The sequence below is a fragment of the Lathyrus oleraceus genome, chromosome 1 (genome assembly GCF_024323335.1).
Source record: "Lathyrus oleraceus cultivar Zhongwan6 chromosome 1, CAAS_Psat_ZW6_1.0, whole genome shotgun sequence".
NCBI lineage: Eukaryota > Viridiplantae > Streptophyta > Magnoliopsida > Fabales > Fabaceae > Lathyrus > Lathyrus oleraceus.
This window is the reverse complement of record NC_066579.1, coordinates 117,258,616-117,279,489: the sequence shown is the minus strand read 5'-3', so window position 1 is coordinate 117,279,489 and position 20,874 is coordinate 117,258,616. Positions and strand designations below refer to the sequence as shown.

The 20,874-nt window shown below is 32.7% G+C and overlaps 1 protein-coding gene across 1 annotated transcript; it reads left to right on the top strand.

The window, feature by feature from the left end:
• Window positions 1-1,195: 1,195 nt before the first annotated feature.
• LOC127120785 (amino acid transporter AVT6B) lies at window positions 1,196-6,124 on the top strand. The gene is made up of 6 exons (XM_051051334.1): window positions 1,196-1,339; window positions 2,281-2,800; window positions 2,956-3,108; window positions 4,074-4,277; window positions 4,705-5,173; window positions 5,431-6,124. The coding sequence occupies exons 2-6, from the start codon at window positions 2,374-2,376 to the stop codon at window positions 5,558-5,560; spliced, it is 1,383 nt and encodes a 460-aa protein (XP_050907291.1). The 5' UTR covers window positions 1,196-1,339; window positions 2,281-2,373; the 3' UTR covers window positions 5,561-6,124.
• The last annotated feature ends 14,750 nt before the right edge of the window (window positions 6,125-20,874 follow it).

Genomic DNA, 20,874 nt, shown 5'->3' with positions numbered 1-20,874 from the left:
GCTTCAAAATGAGAAAAGTCCAATAAATCTAATTCAACCCCCTCTTAGAGACCGCATATAAACTTACAGATCGGTCAACAAAAATCACTCAATGGATCATAAAAATTCATGTATTTGTCAATGACAATCAACTTGAAATGCTCATTTGTGTTAGACAAAACCTTCTATTTATGATGGACTTTGACCGCAATCTTCTACATTTATTTTTGGTCATTTTTGGTCATTTATGTCCTTGATCATCTCAAAGGGTTCGACTATAATGAATGAAGAAAATAGTGTTGGATGAAGAAACTGAAATAAAGATTGAGATAGAAACAAAGGTGTTGGCATGAAAAAATGAAAATGATGCTTGAGGGGGCAATGGAGACTATTAAGATGAGTTTGAGAGAAGAGAAAGATCAACAATTTGATGGGAGAAGAATGAGAGAAATGAGAGAGTTCAGAATTAGACAGTAATATTTATGAGCTACTTTTACATATTGATTAGACAAATTGGTATTATTAAAATGAAAAAAAAATTGAAACCGATTTGCTCATCGATTAGTTTGTAATCAGAATTGGAACAAAATTGAATATGAATTGAGCTAGATAGAAAATGCTAAAAAAAATGCAACGTGTTAAATAAAGAAGGAAATGTAGGAATGCCTTTTCTAGAATATTATGCTTTCTAAGCTAAAATTAAGTGAAAGAGAAATAAGATGAAAAGAGATTGTAAAAATTTATTTTCTAATTATTTATAGTAAATCTAATAATAATAATATTTTATTTATGATTAAACAATATTAATTTATATTTATTCTATATTAGTTAATACATTATAAGATTGATATGATATAAAATAAAATTAAATAAATTAATAGTGATGGTGATTGATAGAGAAAAAAAGATGTTGAAAGAATTACGTACACACAAGTGGAGAATCAAAAGAAGAGTAGAAAACAAAAGAAAGTAACAAAAATTTTAGATAAGAGAATCTTAAAGTGATATTTTTATTAAAATTATTTTATATTATTAGTATAAGTAATTTATATTAAAATTTATAATTATATATAAAAACAAAATTTAATTTTAAGGTAGTCTATTTTTATTTCAATTATACTCTTTTCAATTTTTGTTTTAATTTTATTATATTATTTTTTTTTATCATTTTATAAGTAATTTAAGTTAAAATAAAAAATAAACACACAAATATTTTGTTTATATTTTAATCCGACTCTAGTAAAAAAATAAATCTAAATCTCTATTTCATAGATTTGAATGAAGTACGAAAATGTTAACTTATTCAGTGGAATCGCTTATTCTTGCTTTTCCCGTTCTCCAACTGTTTCGCGCCAAACAGGTTTTTCATTATTCACGAATTAGTTCCATTGAAATTGAAATTGAAATTACTCCAATGATTCTGATTCTGATTTCGTTTTCGTTTTCCCTTTGTTAATTGCATTTACTCACTGATTTCGTTGTATTTGGTGAAGATTATTAAATTCACCCAATGTTGCATCAATTTCCAATTTCAATCAATAATACTGTTTATATTTGTGTTTTTCTCTGTGTCTCTGTTTACACCAATTTCATGAATATAATTGTAGTAATATCCATAATAAGTATTCTCCATTCATAAGAGAGAACGGGTTCGCTGCAGTTAGCAAATCCCCACAATTATGAATCAGATCCTGATTTAGATTTGGTAGTTTTAGAATTATGAAATAAAAATGTAGATATTTTTTATTAGCTAATCAAAGATTAGATGGAAGTTGATGTGGTAATTGTGTGATTGTGTGGAATTCAATCAAGTGATAAGAGTTTGATTTTATAACTTTGAGAAATAGATTGTTCAAATCCTTTTGGAGATTGTTGTAAAATAGTTGTTAGTGCCACTTTAATTGATAGTAATAATAAAAGAGTCAATGCCAACCTTAAGAGTCCTACATCAGGACAATTTATGGCCTGAACATGTGTTTATAAGTGGGGAGAATGCAATTCTCACCTTACAAGTCGGTTTTGTATGGTTGAGTTACGCTAAATCACATTTATTAAGATGGTATAAGAGACGGGTTTAAGATCTGTTAGGCCACATGCCATCGGGTTTCCGCTATCGAGCCACGCACATCGGAATATATGACCGGGCTTCTAATTATTTTACTTTGGTTTTGTGTTTTTGTTTGTAGTTTTGTAAGATATCTTGAAGTCAATATCTCTGGATTTGTTTGACTCTTTGATTCGGTACTTATTTTGCTGTTGATATATGGATTTTGAATCATGATACAATATAGTTTTTGACAGATTATCAAAAAGCTGATTTGAAATTTAGAGAAAGAGAAGCTCTTTTTTTTTTGAAGGAAGAGAGAGTGAGAGAGAGAAAATTGAAAGCTGAAAATGACAATTGGAACTCTTGCACCTGAGGCAGAGAATAAGAAAATAAGGAAGAGAGAAGTTTCTGATGAGAATGCACCTTTGTTACCTAAGTCTCAAGAAACAGATGGCGAGTTTCATGAATTTAATGGAGCTTCATTTTCTGGGGCTGTTTTCAATTTGTCCACCACAGTTATTGGTGCTGGGATAATGGGCTTGCCTGCTTGCGTAAAAAAGTTGGGAATGGTGCCTGGTCTTCTTGCAATAATCCTAACAGCATTATTGACAGGGAAGTCAATTGAGTTCATGATCAGGTTTTCAAGGGCAGGAAAGCTTTCTTCCTATGGAAATCTGATGGGGGATGCCTTTGGGAAATACGGAAAAGCACTGATAGAAACATGTGTTGTCGTCGCTAATGTTGGTATTCTAATTGTTTACATGATTATTATTGGTGAGACCATGTTCTTAAATCTTTTACTTAAGAATTTATATGGATGGACTTTTACTCTTATCATCAGTTTTGATTTTAGTTGATTATTATCCTCATCAATCTGGTTAGACAAGAACGTAAGGTTGTATTCAATTTTGTTTTGTTCATATTTTTAGGTGATGTGATTTCTGGAACTGCTTCAAGTAAAATTCATCATTCTGGTATCCTTGAAGGATGGTTTGGTGTCCATTGGTGGACTGGGCGTACATTTGTTCTTGTTTTCACAACACTTGCTGTATTTGCACCTTTGGTCAGCCTTAAGCGAATTGGTGAGTGAGTGCACTTTTCCTGCATTAATAGATGTAAAAAATAGAAACATATAATTGTGTCACCTATTAAAAAAATTATCACGGAAATGATTGTAGATTAGACAATAATGTTAGGAAGATGACGCAATAACTGGTGGTAATGGTACTAATGAATGTTTTCACTACATGGTTTATACATTGAACAAAATGGTAACAAAACCAATAAACAACTAGCAGGTTCCATCCATTCCGAACTAGGTGAGGAAAAATAGAGATATCCAATGGAAGTGATTTTATTCAGTTCTGTCCTATTTTTAATCACCAAACAATTACAACCATAGTGTAAGGCTCAAGATTAGTTGGGAATCTCTATCCCCCTATGAATTACATGTTAGATGCTCTAGTTCTTCTATTACTCCCATTAGTTATGGTTTCAAAACAGTATTTTATGGCAAAACTTAAAGAAATGAAAATTCAGTGTTCAACACTATTACTTCGAAATTTCATGCATGTTGCATTTTGATACCAAAAAATTAAATCCTTTATGCAATGTTGTGTTCAAGTTATGTGATGGGAGTTACCTCACCGTGATATATTTAAGTTCATCCTTTAAAATCTATGTTGCATGAGTACTCCAAACTATTGGAGAAATTGTTGTACATATACTGGCCATATATTTGGAAATTATGTTTATCGAGGTACACATGGTTATGTTCCCAATACTCACTTATCACTCAAGTACAAATTGGTCTATCTATATAAAATCAAGTTTTGTTGCTAAGTTGTTTGGTTTTTTACCACATGAAACAAACTGCTACTTCACCCCATTTCATATTTTTGCTAAAGTGAGATAGAAAATTGTACTCATATTATGATTTTAATACTCACTGTTTAAGTTTCTGTACCTTCATTTTAGATGTTTTGTGGCACATTAGTATACTACTACCCATATCAATACTGGTATTCATTATCCGTGGTTGTTGCAGATTCATTGAGATTCACATCTGCATTCTCAATTGGATTAGCGGTTGTTTTCCTTATCATTGCTGTGGGGATCTCAATTTTCAAGCTCATAAGTGGAGGCATTGGGATGCCAAGACTCTTCCCAATCATTACTGATGTTGCTTCAGTTTTTGATCTATTCACTGTAACTCCTGTGGTGATGTCAGCCTACATCTGTCACTACAATGGTACGAAAACATTTGAAACCTTTTCATAGGACTCGGTTCCCTCGTTTTAATGTTTTTATTCAGAATAGACTTGTTTCTAAGTTGTTTACGGATTTGCATGAAGAAGGGATGAGGTCTTCTGACTACTTTTTCCATAAGCATCACCTCATTCCATTTCCAACTAATTTGAAAAGAAACCACGTGTGTCAATTTTGTATGAGTCAAAAAAATTCAATTTCATATTATTTTGGTTATTTCTGGTTGTGCATCGGTCAGGACTGAGAACACTGAATTTTGTTACTTCAACTCCAAACATTGTCAACTATGGCAAAAGTTTCAGTTATGTGGGAAGATGACATGATTGTAGTTAGCTATCTAGATCACCTGTTTACTCCATGGATGTATTATTTGGCGGTTGCATTAATTTTTGTGTGCTCTTTGTTTGCAGTTCATAACATAGATAATGAACTGGAGGATTCCTCATGGATGCCGGGGGTTGTTCGTACTTCCCTTACACTATGCTCTTCAGTGTACGTACTGACAAGCTTCTTTACGTTCCTTCTATTTGGTGAAGGAACTCTTGATGATGTGCTTGCCAATTTTGATGCTAATCTTGGAATTCCTTTTGGTTCTGTGCTTAATGACATTGTTCGTATTAGCTATGCTGCGCATCTTGTGCTTGTATTTCCTGTAGTTTTCTATGGATTAAGGGTCAACATAGATGGTCTGATATTTACCTCATCAAGAAGGCCGTTGGTTGCCGATAACTTCAGATTTGCATCAATTACTATCGGTCTTGTTGTCTCTATCTTCCTTGGAGCAAATTTCATACCTAGCATTTGGGATATTTTCCAGTTCACTGGAGCAACAGCTGCTGCTTGTGTAGGATTCATCTGTCCAGCTGCAATCACTCTTAGGTGAGTATTATTCACTTACTAAACAGACTAATTGAATGAGTCCGAGAATAAAATTCCTGGTACATTTCCGAGAAATATACTCGTAGCTTGAAACAAGCGCATACTAAAAGTTTTACTAAACAGTGCGGGGTAATGGTTTAAGAATTCTAAGATACTTATCATTCCCTTGTAGTAGTATTACAGAAGGTTTTTTATCCATGCTTTTGCTGATGATTGATTATCGCAACAATTATCATTAAGCATTTCATTTCTTACAGGGATAAATACAACATAGCAACCAAAACAGACAGGATTCTGGCTGTCCTTATGATAATCCTTGCAGTCTTGTCAAATGCTGTGGCTATATACAGTGATGCCATTGCCTTGATCAAGAAGAATCAAACTTAAGGTGAATAATTTCTTCATTTGATAGTTCACAATACAGGTACTTACCGTAGTTATATAACATCGGTTTTCTCGGAGAAGGTCTAATGGGTTGATTATTATAGAAAGAAACTACCATGTGTATGGACATGGAATAATACACACCCAACACAACTGTCCACATGATTGACAGAGACAGAAGAAATAAATAAAAACATAAACCCGTTTATATATACGGTGTTTGACAACATATGTGTTGTCAAAATATCATTTCTGTTGTAGTATGCTCTTCGCAGTTGTAACTTGAGGAGGTTGTTATTGAATGTGCTACTAATGGCTAAAGGACTGAAGGGATGCCCCTTGCTTATGAAAGAATGTTGGCCTATTTATAGTCTGTTTTCTAAAATTCCTTAGAAGTTTGAACTTTATGTGCACTTCATAGTATTGCATAGTTCTTATGTAATTTTTTTTCAAGGTTTAGTGTTTCATTGAATATAAATGCAACTTGCAAGTTTATTCATATAAATTATTTCATCGAACATGTGTAACTGTTGCTTTGACGTGTTATAGTAGAGAAATTTCGTTTGATTTTGAGATTAGTCAAAATTTTCGAATGTGGTTTGACCTGTGTGTATTGATTGTGAAGGTGAGTATGATAGGTGTTAGAACATGGATACACTGTTAGCTTTTGAACATTGGTTTCACTGTCATAGCTACTCAAAATGATAGTTGATTTTAAATCATTGTTTTTGTGATTTCTTTGATGATCAACATTGCTAATTGCCACAAAATTCTTGCCATTTAAAATAGAATGCCTGATGGTGTTGAAGGAGGTATACAAAAGAGGTAGCTTTTCATATTCAAACTCAATATCAAATGCTAACCCTTTTGTTTCCACCAATGTTTCTCCATGAAGTTTCTTCTCGGTTAAATCAAGAACAACTAATACCCTAGCAATATTTCAGTCTTTTTTGTGTAATTTTTTTTGTCGGTACCATTGTTTTCCATTATATTTCACTTTACCACCCTTTTCAAAATACTATCCAAACTATTATGGTTTAAAAAATAAAAACACCCCCTAATTGCATTGGCAGATTGGCAGTTTAAATTTTTAGTTATAAAATTATAATTAGTTATTTGCTTATATTATTTCATAAACTATTAATATTTTAATTTAATTTTTTTATAAAATAATTTTAAAATATATTATGAAATATATTTATTTAACTTATTATGAAATATATAGTAATTATTTAGTTAATAAAATATTTTAAATACAATTACATAAATACTATAATATTTACTAAACAATTCAAACAAAAAAAGGAAATGGGATCCGCCTAACCAATTGACGGGTGCATCTAAAATAATGAGGGGTGCCTATAGCCGGGTCCACTCTGAAATTTTTATTGTTTGAAATAATGGTAGTTTAGAAAAAATGGAGGAAAGTTTGATTAAGTGGATAATTGAGAGAGAATGAGTGGTATGATTGGAAATATTCCTTATTTGTAGTTTCTTCATCCTTATGAGAACGCACACATCTATATCCACTTTATTTCATTATTAGGGGATTCCTCTTTCCACTTTTGTCGGGAAGATCCATATTTAGAAACTTGAAAATGCCTTTGAAATCATATGGAAGTAAACTTTCGGACGCCTTCTTTACACACCAATATATTTTATAAGTGAGTCATCTCTATTTTGCAAAAAGAACAAAAACGAATGGAAGTTAACTTCCTTATTGATGGAAGGGTGAACCCGAAGATTAAGCTCCACACTAACCCATATACATATTTTGAATTCATGATAGTGTGTTTTTTCACAACTATCTGTGGATAATACAAAAGTTAAGTTTCGTATTAAACCTTAGGACAATAAATTTCTCTTCTGGACAATATTTTTTTATATAAAATTGACATATTTTAATAAACCTTATACAATTTAATCAAACCATACATTGCTCTTAAAATATCATATATAATTCAATCAAACCATACACTTATGTAAATCAATCAAAATACCATATATTAAGTCAAAATGCAAACCATACATTGTTCACAAAAATACAACCCAAAATAGAAAGAAAAAAGTCAACTACTAGGTATATCAGACCCTCTGATTCCTCCTCAGTCTTTTATACTGCAAGGCATGTCGTGCCTCGGCTATCATGACATCTACAATGAACCTCCCAAGAGTTCATTCTTGAAACTCTCATATCTCTATACTCGCACAATACGTTGACAAATTGATAACACATCAACGTTATGGTCCTTCCTAACATGCTCATTTTCTAATATCTCATAATGACCTGACCTAGGTAGCCTTCCGTTTGCATCCGATGTCATGTAAGGATGTGACACTCTAAAAAACCATTGAATGTAGCCGAATGTAGTACTTCATGTCTGATGACTTGGCACACCACATACATCCTCCAAAACCAGATGACCATGGTACTCTGCAAATATCTCATCAACATCTTTGCAAAGAATTATGGGAATAACATCAACTATGAGGGCTCTAGGAATACCATGCAGATACCTGAACTGGCACATGACCCGCTCAGGTAGATATGGATAAATCAGCCGTGAACCACAAGCCAAACATCCGAAGTAGAATGATATCTAATTGAAGAGGTGTGTCTCACGATGGTCACTGTACGATGTGAAGTTTATATAATCGGTTGAGATGTTGTCAAGATAAACTTGAAACAACTTGGTCACCTAATTCCCTTTGAGCGCGATGAATGAGCAAGCACGTGGCAAAGCCTTTTTGTAATCCACATACGGCCAGTCGGAGAGACGTGGAAAGTGCTAGAGGATCCATGCATTAAAAAGGTTCAGATGAAATATTAGTAACAACGTAGAACAAATGCTAAGAAATATTAGTAACAATAAATGTGCAATATATTCTCGTAAATAAGATGTTGCTTGTTGTCATCTGTCTAGTCTTCCATAAACAAGCTTCACCTAACATCGAGTACATGTAAATTAAACAAGATGCCCTCTTAGTTGTACTCATGAATCCTCTATAAGTAATGAAGTATTTCAAGTAGACGACATCAACATACTCGCATTTTTGTTCACGAATATGGATGTGCCAACCAGATACAAGAGGTATGACCTCAACGCACATACTCTATGATGTGTTACCTATACATATGACGTGCCACAAAAAATACCTCAGCATATCGCACACTCGAAATGCAACAGAGTCTAATTGAATTTTATTTATTCTAAGAGAAAGGAAAAATATCAATAAAACCCAAGAGGAAGAGAAAAAGGGTAAGAAAGTCGGTTATGCAAGTGGAAGGTATTAGCATCCTTCACATCTATTGTACTCAATGGGAACCATTTTGATAGCTCATTGTACGAATGGGTGCTATTATCTAAAGGTTACTTGAGATTGGTTTTATTTAAGAGGAAACATAAGTTTTTAATTAATGTGCTCGCCAAGGATTCAAACTTTCGTGCCTACGTATTCTCATAGTGCAGTGAGAAAATCAGAGCTCCATAGTTCATGGTAGAAAACTATGTATTTGTTGGTTATTTTTAGGGAACGGTGTTATAATCATATCTTGGAAGTGTTTTAAAGTTAGCTGATTCATTCCTAGTTCGGATGCTTAAAGCTTTTAGTCTGACTGCTAAGGCATGAATTATAACAGTTCTTTTATGAAAAGAAAGTTGTTTTTAATTTGAAAAGATTTTATGAATGAACCGGAAAATATTTGTGAATGAATTGAAAAATATTTGTGAAATGGTGTAGGTATTGTTTGGGTGTTGTTTGGACCAAGATTGTGTTGTTTGAACCCATGGAGTGGTGTCTCAATCAGGGGTGTGGTATTTAACCAATAAATGGTGATTATCCAATGCAGAGTTGTAAGATTTTGTCTAGATCCAGGGATCAAAACCTACAAAAGGGGGTTTGCCTAAGCATTGGGTCTGACAAGGAAAACATGTAAGATGTGGATTTCCTAAGCACTGGGTATAACGAGGCAATCATGTAAGAGATGAGAGTTTGCCTAAGCACTGGGTATGACAAGGCAGACATGCATAAGGAGGCTTTGTCTAAGCATTGAGTCTGACAAGACAAATATATATATATATATATATATATATATATATATATATATATATATATATATATATATATATATATATATATATATATATATATATATATATATATATATATATATATATATATATATATATATATATATATATATATATATATATATATATATATATATATATATATATATATATATATATATATATATATATATATATATATATATATATAAAGAGGTTTGCCTAAGTCTGGGTCTCACAAGATAGACATGCATGAAAATGAGGGATATTCCTAAGCTTGGGTCTCACAAGAAAAACATGCATGAAAATGGTTTTAACCATGAGAAAGTGATTAACCAAGAGACTGTGATTAATCTCAAAAGTGTATGGATATCCAAAGAGTATTGTGTTTGGTCCAAACAAAATGGTGTTGTTGATATGGATTGTTAAACTATCGGTTTGGGGATGAAAGTTAAAAGTTGTTTTGATTTGAATTGCACTAAAGTCTATGAACGAGGCCAAATACTTTGAATAACTAGGGCATATGTACCGTATCCAAAGGTATTCAGAAAAAGAGTAGGAATGCTCCTTCTCATTCTTCTCCGCTTCTTAAGGCTTGTGGCACACAATTCACATCATAATTAACATGTGTTTGAAGTTTAAGAAAAGTTTTTTTTTTGTTTGAAAGGGATGAGGCAAGGTGTTCTTGAAGGGATGAAATGAAACTTAGCATGACCAAGTCTTGATATCCCCTATTTTTGGGGTTTTGAATGAGAATGGACTTAGGATTGACATAATGAACCAAGTGTAGGTGCAAGCTTTAAGATCTGATTCAAGTCAAGTGATCAAGGAATTTGTGATCACTTAATTGAATAAAACCTAAGGGAGCATGTGATTTATTTTGAAAGGAGTAACTAAAAGTCCTAATCTAATTAATTGATCAAAGTGTGTGTGATCAAATAATCAAATTAATCAAGGAGAGAAAACTAAGATAGGTAAAAAAACAATCCAAACCAAGAAATGATCATCATGGCTTTTGTGAATTTTTGAATAGAAAGAAAAGAAAAGAAAATAAGATTGATGTCACAAAATCCTAATTTTCTAAGTGATTCTAATCTAACTCTAATCATGAAAATTAATTCTAATCTATGAATTTATTCCTAAAATTAATTAATCTAATCCAAATTAATCAAGAGAATTAAAATCCTATTTTTTTTACAAAATTAGACTAACTCTAATTTTTTTTATATGTTCATTTTTCTAAACTTAATTTAATTACTAATCAGATCGTGACACATGAATTAAATTAAAATGAAGTTAATGCACTAATAATTAGAAAAGTAAGAGAAAAAATAACAAAATATAATAGTTGTCATATACATAATTACTATCCTATAATTGTTCCATTTTGTATGACAGTCGCTATGCTGAGTCCTAGTCCAATGAATGGATATGAATATGCAAAAGACATAATTGCAGCCACAATTCGATCTCACAATAACTCTCAAAATAGTTACCGTGGTAATTACACATGCAGTACCAATCTCATACAAAGTCAAAAAATAGCCACATAAATTCTGTTATTACCAAGATTGACTCTAATAATTCTAGCCAGAGTAGTTCTTTTTCCGGTCACAGAATCGGGATTACTTCATCTACACAACAGATGACTTGAATTGAATGAAATGCAATATGTTAAAGTTATTATGTCGAATTAAATAAAGGATAATGCTAATGTGTGTCCCAAGGATATAAATTAAGAGATAAATAAAAAAATAAAATCTTAAAAATTGTGTATTCAATTTATTAGAAACTTATAATTAATAATTTTATTTATTTTTTCAAAATAAAATTTTTATTTATAGATTTTTTAACGTGTGCTATTGGAATAGAAAAAGGAAAAGACTGAGAAATAAATACATAGCAGTAGCAGTATGAACATGAAAGTATGCAACCCAACGTGAAAGCCTTCGAACGATTCTCTCAAAGCGTTCAAACGTGCTCATTCTCACGAGGTTTCGGCTCGTGCTCTGTTTAGATTCTAAATCGTTTCTGATTCTGATTTTTTCATTTTGGTTTGAAGTTTGTTTCAGTTCAGTTTTGGATGGGTGTGCGCTTGGTTTTACTGTTCAGTTCCGATTCAAGTTCAGTTCCATTATGATGCTGTGTTGTTTTTATTATCGAGTTGCTGCTGATGTTAATTGATGTTCTGTTTTGAATTGGCACAAAGTGTTTGGTGAATTATTTCAATCAAATTTTGCTTCTTGCTTCAATTTCTTGGCGCTTGATATTCTGAATTTTCTATTATTGATTAAGGTTGAATTATAGTCGTTGGAAGTGAAGATTGAATTGGATTATGGTTGAATTATCCATGAAGGAAATTTTGAGTATGGACATGAATCAATTTGGATTATTTCGGGTTGTTTAGGATACGGATAAATATAAGGTTATTTTGGATCATGAGTGGTTTATTGGTATCGAAATTCTTTAATTCTTTCTATAGTGTATGATTAAATTAGAAGAAAGGAGAAGAAGAAAAGAACCAGATTTATTGCATTCATTACAAGTAAGACTGAGAAACTTCAAGATCAGTAAATATGCAATGAATCAGAAAGAAGTTTAAGACTTACTACAGAGAGGGGGATTCCTTCGGTTATTTTTGCAAAGAATCGCCGGCGAATTTATTGAAGAGAAACCCAAAAAACTTCAAAGTAAACTCCTTTAATCCAATTAATATTTGCTTGATAGTTATAGTTGAATATAAATGATAAATGTAGAAGATGAATCTTGAATGTACAATATTGATGAATGTGCTTAAATTGATAAATTTTGAATGATGATTGTTGATGATAATATGTGAATTGTTGAAACTTGGTTGATGATTTGTTGAAATTGGATTGTGGCTAAGTTCCACCAAATTTAGAACTTCAATGTGAAGTTCTAGATAGTGATGAATATGAACTTTGGTAATGGCGAGAGAGTGAAGAAAAAAGATGATTATGAGAGAACTCGAGAGAAAAATGGTGGGAGAATAATGGTTAAAGGGGTTAAGTTAGTTAGTATGAGTTTTTGTTTGTTGGGTTTCAAAATTGTGAAAGTGACATATTTATATATGATTTGTAAATGAATGAGCATCATTGGATTATAATCCAAGTAAGGGGTTTATCAATGGTTGGAAATTAATTTATATCAAAGTTGAATAATTTGATATATTATTATGAAGAATATACAAGTGCTAATCTCTTTAAATAGAGTATTCTGACCTAATGGACCTTACTAAAGATCCAAACTTAAATTACTAATAAAAATAACAAATTAATTAATTATTTATAACACTCCCCCTCAAGCTGGTGAATATATATCTATCATTCTCGTCTTGGAAACAATTTCTTCAAAGTTATTGTTGTTCATCCCTTTTGTTAGAAGATCTGCAAGGTTGTCTTGAGAGAACACATATGGAGTGCAAATAAGGCAACTGTCTAATTTTTGTTTTATGAAGTGTCTATCAACTTCAATATGTTTGGTTATGTCATGTTGCACTGGGTTATGAGCTATGCTGATAGCCGACTTATTATCACAATAAAGTCTCATTATTGGTTCATCGCACTTTATCCTCAGGTCTTCTAAGATTGATTTCAACCATATTAGTTCACATATCCCTTGTGCCATTGCCCTGAACTCTGCTTCAGCATTAGATCTCGATACTACATTTTATTTCTTACTTTTCCAAGTCACAAGATTTCCCCCTAGGAAAGTGCAGTAACCTGTAGTTGATCTCCTATTAACAACTGACCCTGCATAGTCGGCATCAGTATATGCTTCAAGACCTACACTCCCATTTCTTTCAAATAAAATTCATCTACCAGGTGTTCCTTTCAAATATTGTAGAATTCAGAGTGCAGCTTGTAAGTGAATCTCCTTTGGTCATTGCATGAATTGACTGACTAAGCTAACAGCAAAAGCAACATCATGTATAATATGCGAGAGATATATAAGTTTTTCGACTAGTATCTGATACATTTCGTTATCAACCGTAATATCTTCTTCTGCATTTCCCAACTTTACATTTGGATCAACTGGAGTATTTGCAGGCTTGCATGCTGTCATGCCAGTTTAATGCAGAAGATTAATAATGTATTTCTGTTCAGATATGAAAATGCCTTTCTTAGAGTGGGCAACTTCAATTCCAGGAAAGTATTTCAATTTTCCCATGGATTTAATCTCAAATTCCTTAGTTAAGTGTATATCCAACAATTGTTGTCCTTCCTCATCATTACCTGTGACTATAATGTCATCCACATATACCAATAACAGAACTACTCCCCCTGTTTCAGAATTGATAAATAAGGTATGATCTCATTGACTTTGTTTGAAGCCCAAACCTATCATAACTTTAATGAATCTTCCAAAGCATGCTCGTGGCGATTGCTTTATCCCATGTAAAGATTTTTTAAACTTGCAAACGGTGTTGGTGGTAGTATCTTCACGAAATCCAAGAGGTATATCCATGTAGATTTCTTCTTCAAGTTCACCATGAAGGAATGCATTCTTCATATTGAACTGGTTTAAGTTCCAATTACAATTAGCTACTAAATGTAATATCACCCTAATTGTATTCATTTTTGCAACTGTCACAAATGTCTCTGAATAATCTACTCCATAGGTTTGAGTGAATCTTTTGACTACCAATCTTGACTTGTATCTCTTAATCGATCCATCTGCCTTGTTTTAATAGTGTACACCCATTTGCACCCTACAGGTTTCTTTCCATTTGGTAAATAAACAAATTCCCAAGTATTGTTCTTTTCAAGTGCCTCCGTCTCCAAATCCATGGCTTGTTTTTATTTCCTGTCAGACAATGCCTCGGATAGAGAGGTAGGTAGTTTTATAGTGTTCAAATTTGTAAGGAAAGCTTTATAGGTAGGTATAAGGGATTCATCTTCCTTCTTGTATATACTAAATTTTTCCCATATCTTACATCAATTTCATCTTTTTCAGAATCACTTTCAATTTCAAGAGTAAGGTCAGAAAGTATAAGGGATTCATCTTCCTTATTTACGTTCTCCCTCTGAAGATGAGTTTGAACGAAGTAACTTTCGTGCTCATGAAAAGTGACGTCTCGAGAGACAAAGAACTTGTGAGACGGTGGATGATAACATTTGTAACCTTTTTGTGTGGAAGAATATCCTATAAAGACACACTTTAAGACTCTAGGATCAAGTTTCCCTCTACCATCACTATGAATATGGATGCAAATGAGGATAAGACTTCCATAGGAGTTTTGGAAGCAAGGATAGTAGAATGCAAATGATTTATGAGATACGATGCAACTAAGATTGCTTCTCCCCAATATTCATTGTACCATGAATTTCCAATAAATGAATGAAATCTTCTTTTTATTCCAACTTTGCCCTTTTCTTTGAATTCAAGCAATCTTTCGAATTAAGTAATAGTCATTCCAATCCCTTTGATAACCATGAATCTCAAATAAAGAGATGATCTGCACCATAAGTAACATGGGAAATAAATCCAAATAACTACCAAATAATATATGCCTAAAAAATCCACTTAAACTAAATAAACCCAATACTGTTGAACCTTTAGCCAAAATTTATTACAATATGCAAATGTTGATGAATGACGTAAACTCATGATCAAATAGACAAATGTATGAAAATGAACAAAACCATAATCCAGGTGAATAGAATGAGGAGGTAGGGAAAACTTGGGGTATGACAACATCATCACCACCAACCTTAACTTCCGCATTCAGGTGGTATATATACAACCTCTCAAAAAATAGAAACCTAGCATGACATTCTCTGGTGCCATCTATCTCGTGTTGGACATCATCTAGGTCAGCTCCCAAATATTTAACCATTATCTCTAGTGCGTAATATGGATCTACGTGCTTGCAGATATAAAATCGAAAATCCCGTAGAAGATACATTTGAAGTTTTGATGACGACAATGATGATTAAAGTCAGTGGAAATATATTTCAACATTGATGATGGTTATCTAACTAGAGAAATATCACACGCCTCATAACAAAAGGAAACTCAAGATTAAAGCGCATATATCAAACAAATAATCTTGAAGCCTCATATAAAGTGTGAAAGCTCACCAAATCATATTTGTCTGTCTGTCTTAGTGATCCGAGTCTTGTAAAAGCAGGGAAGTAACTTTGAAGTAATAAGGCAAATCCCCCCCTCTCTCTCTCTCTCTCTCTCTCTCACACACACACACACACACACACACACACACACACACACACACACACCTTAAAATATATTTTTCAAATGGTTTCATCTTGAAAATTATTTTCTAAGCCAAGCCAAGTGATTAAGAAATTGTCCAAGCAATTTTTGAACTAACCAAACTTGTGTCGATCAATTGGAAAACTTTTTTGAGTCAGTCAATCAATTGGAGCACTAAGCCAATCGATCAACCAATTAATTAGGACAACACATTAATGACTTACAATGACTCTATATCAAATATTTCCTATTTAGGCATGGAAATTGATTAAAAATGACATCGTGACACATCACAAGTGCACGTTTGTGTGAAGTAGTAAAAGATTATTCAACCACATGGACCAATGAATTGAATACCAAACTATATTCTATCGATGTATATCTAGAGAGACCAAAATTCGAGGTTTCGTAAAATAACTTATTTAAAAAGCACTTTTCAGAAAAATAACTTAAACAAGGTAGTTTTGAGCATCATTTGAACTCAAACAAGTTACCACAATGTAGTCCTTCACTCTCTGATGCTTTCCTCTAACTTATCTGGTGTTGATTGACCGTGTTCATCATTTAATTTAATTTTTTGTGGCTTGTTTGTTTTTGAAACTTCTCTGAAATTCTCCCTACTTAGTTTAGATAAATGAATTTTGAGTATGAGGTTGAATTCGTGATGAAGAGGCAATCACATTGGTGGTGGTCTCATGCTCTGAATTTGCAAAGCGATGAAACTTCGGTGAGGGATCATCGGGGAAAATGATCGAAGTTATCTCAGGTCATTTCAGTTTGCTTACACATTGACAATTTAAAATGTTCTGATTGGTCCAATTTGAATTAGATCTCGTGTTTTATTTTTGCTAATTTCCATCATGCACCATAGCCTGAGGATTATTTGATTTGCTATGTCAATTAATGAGGACAGATTCAACGCTCCATGTTTTTTCTGATTTTATTTCTTTATCCTTTTTCATTTTAATTTGCATTTTCTTTTAAAATTCATAGAAAATTCATTTCTCATCTTAAAAAATCCCAAAATAATTTCTAAAATTTTCTTTTATTTTTCTTCATCTGATTTTCATTTTTCAATATTTTATTTTCTTGATTTTCTATTTTTATTGAATTTTCTCTCTTCTCCTTTGTTTTAATTGGTTTAAAAATACTTTTAGGTATTTAAAATTTCAGAAAAAATTATTTTATGTTTGTTATTTTATTTCCAGCATTCCATAATTTTCTTGGCCATTTATTTGGTGTTTTGAAGGATTTTATGGATTTTCTCTTTTACTTCCCTTTTAAAATTCATTTTAAAAATGTTTTTGATGCATTTTATTTTATTTTATTGCATTATATATTGTTTTTACCTTTTTTGACTTTTGTTGGCTTTGGATCATGGTTGTTTTGATCATAGGTCTCATCAAACTCAATGGATCTTGAATGTTGATGGGGTGAAAACCCTAATCCACCAAAATGAATTATAAACTTTGATGATGACTTAATCAAGCCTTTGATCCAATTTGGATTTTTTTCTCTTGTCCTCTTCTTCTTCATCTCTTTCTCTTCCTTTTTATTTTGATCATTTGGATGGTTTGTGTCCATCTTGTTCATGATGTGTGGATTGGTGCTTGATAAACTTTCATCATTTCAAATCTACCTCTTAATTGATCATGGATCGTTTAAGGTACTTTGGATTGATGCATAAGTTTGTCCTAAGTACTATGAAGTATTGATTGATGTAGTGGACCACTATCATAGCCTTTGTGCTTGATCAATCCTTTTTTTTGTGGCATAGTTTTAGGAGAATGATTTAAATATCATTTCTTTAGCATGTATTAACACAAACATTATTATTGACCGGCCTCAGATAGTTGTTACTTCTATATGAGTCCAAATACGATTTCTTAACATAACACCAAATTTGTCTTGAAAGCAAGTCATTTTCATAATTGAGATTGTAAGTCTCCTATTTCCCATGGTATCGTGTGAAAAATATTATTTCCTTTTCACCTAAGAGAGTTAGTGGCATACTTGTTGATTTTATCCAAGTTGGAGCTCTTTTCATAGGTGATATAGAGGTTCATATTTCCATACTTATGGGCGAATAGTTGAGTGTTCTCCAAAAAATGATAAATTGTCTTTCCTCTTTTGATCACTAACACCATTTACTAACATTTTATTGTACTAACTTTACTTTAATGTCATTTATCTTATGTTTTTTTGTTGCTATTACTTTATAATCTTATTTTAGCATCTCATATCATATTGTTTATGCTTATGATATTTGCTCTTTATCCATTTGGACTTCTCTTTCTTTTAAAGACATTAATAAAGGTAAAGACTCTAAAACAATTTGGTTCTCTTTATTCATGGACTTGTGGTTACTATCCTTGGCATTGTTGTGGAGTTATGGACTTAGAACTAGGACGTTGACCCTTGCTTTGGGAGTTTGTGATTTAAGACCTTGGGATTCATCTGGTACCTTTGACTTTGGACTTCTTTTGAAGACTTGGCTTGATTACTTTGGTTTCATCTGATACACAAATTATTCTTTGCTTATTTGGGTTGCTTGAGGCTTAATTTAAAGGAGGGAATTTTTGCTTGACTTATGTCATAAAGCTTGCTATTTCCGGGTTAGATCTTTCCTCCCTAGCTTTTACTTTATGTTCTAAGATAGTCTCTCCATCTCCTCCCTTTCTGTAATTTTCAAAATCTTCTTTCTCTTTTCAAAAACCTTCTTGTTTTCAAACATGAACTACTTTCTCAATAAAGCTTGACTTTTGTCAAGTGGTTTTCAAAATCTTTTTCTTAATAAATGCTAATACATATTAAGCATATAAAAACAAATTTCAAAATACTAAAAAAATACACAACTCATTCAAACTATTTTGTGCCCTTTGTGCACTTTTTCTTTTAAAACTTTTCTCAAAGTTTAAACGTTAGTCATTTGCATAGTTGAGATATAATTATCCTTCCCATAGTATTGATGATAATTATTTTCCACCCAAGAGATCTAGTGGCATACTTGTTGATCTTTATCCAAGTTGGAGCCCTTATCTGTGGTGATGTAAAGTTCTCATACTTGTGGGTGTCTAGTTGAGTATTCTCCTTAAAATGACAAAATGTATTTTCATTAAAAGTGAATCAAAACAAACATCTTTGTTATTTTTACCACGAATTACGAGGTTTTGATCCTCCATTGCACTTTGTTGGTATGTAGGCATTAGACTCAGAAAGTATTGGCAAACACAAAAATTATTAAAAAAACATTCTCTTCTCACCTCCCCAATCTTTTGCAAACAACACCATTTTAAAGCCAAATGTAGAGATTTTCGAAGAGGTTCCTATAGAATACTATAGATGTTTAGGGTGCAAATACCTTCCCTTTGCATAACCAACCCCCAAACCCTTATCTCTTTTTATTAGTTTTATTTTAAAACTTCTTTGGGTTTTGTTCATTCTTTTTCCATTTCCTTTGAAAATAATAAAAGCGCGGTGGCGACTCTTGCTTTGTGAGTTAAGTTAATCAATAACTTAATCTCAAAAATATACTGTTACAAAAAAGTGGCGACTCTGCTGGAGAGTAGTCCAGAATGGGTTTAGCTCATCTTTGTTTATCTGTGTATATTATGTTTATTGTTATTTGTTATTGTTTGTTTCGTCTGGTGCTTGGTAATATCTATGTGGTGAGATAAGTCCTATACCCGGACTTGAGTGCTTTTATGATAGGAGGGTGGTATAGTATTGTTTGGCTTACATGGAGTTAATCCTTAATGAGAAAACTTGAGATCTCCCGCTCAGTGAAGGCCCCTTTGGGATTACTGATGTCTTACGAGTATTCGTAATTGACATTACTTTTTCCAACCCGAGAGCCCTAGAAGCTGATGACCTTAGAACTCTTAACCCATCTTGGCCTTTTATGACGTATTATGTGAAGGAGAATAGCGATCCAAAATGCAGCGGAATTTAAAAAATTTCTCCTTTAGTGATCCTTACAAATGGGCATGATCAGTGATAGAATCGTTACCTCTTGTGGCGATTGAAAACTTTGATGCAAATCTACGGAGCGATCACGAACGTTGAACGGTGACAATGCCTCTACTCAGTCCACACGAACGGATTCCTTCAATCTCAGTGCTAGCTGCTACGAATGAAGGCTTTGAGTGAGAGAGGGAGAGGGAGAGAGAGAGAGAGAGAGAGAGAGAGAGAGAGAGAGAGAGAGAGAGAGAAACAAAATTACAACTGCACAAATGCTTCTGCACAAGGGTTCTATTTATAGAACCACTTGTGTGGGCTGTAAGCTAAAAATCCCACTTAAGTGTATGTGGCCCATATCTTATAATATGCCAAAATCACTTAAGCGCGTGGTACCTTACCATATTTCGTATTCTACTTAAGTACACCATACCTTACGATGTTCTTAAATTCACTTAAGTGCACTGTACCTTACGATGTTCCTTAGTTACTCTATCTCTCATCAATCCGTTCTTTTGTGTGTGGCCCTGTAGGTTTTTGCGGCATTGGCAATTATATTAAATCACGTATTTAACATAATAAACAGTGAGCGGTATCTAGAAACACATCACTACTACCCAAGACACAAAAATGTCATGTGATCTGACAAATCCTTCTGTGATAATACTTATGTGTACAATTACCCTTTTGCCCTTATGTCTATATTGAACACAGGGCGTAGACCGTGTCATTCTTGTCCAGTTGAATATTGGGCCCGTAGACATTTATCCTATTATGCATAATGGGAAAATTCCATCTAGGTCACTCATGTCCCTCAACATGCTTCGTGGAGTACCCATCAACTGTCTTTATGGTCATCCAGTTACGGACAATGTTTGATTAGCAATAAGTCACTCGACTCTACATCTAGGGTCCATAGTGGTTTCAGGTCGAAGGGTGGTATACACCATTATCACCATGAGAATAAGTTATGACACTTTGCATAACATTCTATATAGTATTCTCATAGCGGGTCAATCCAGTATAAATATTACTCTTAATATTCATACCTAT

Excerpts from the sequence above, each read along its gene's own strand:
- LOC127120785 (XM_051051334.1), top strand. The coding sequence starts at position 2,374 with ATGACAATTGGAACTCTTGCACCTGAGGCAGAGAATAAGAAAATAAGG. Across the intron at positions 3,109-4,073 it reads GGTCAGCCTTAAGCGAATTG|ATTCATTGAGATTCACATCT; the intron begins GTGAGTGAGTGC and ends TGGTTGTTGCAG. Across the intron at positions 5,174-5,430 it reads CCAGCTGCAATCACTCTTAG|GGATAAATACAACATAGCAA; the intron begins GTGAGTATTATT and ends CATTTCTTACAG.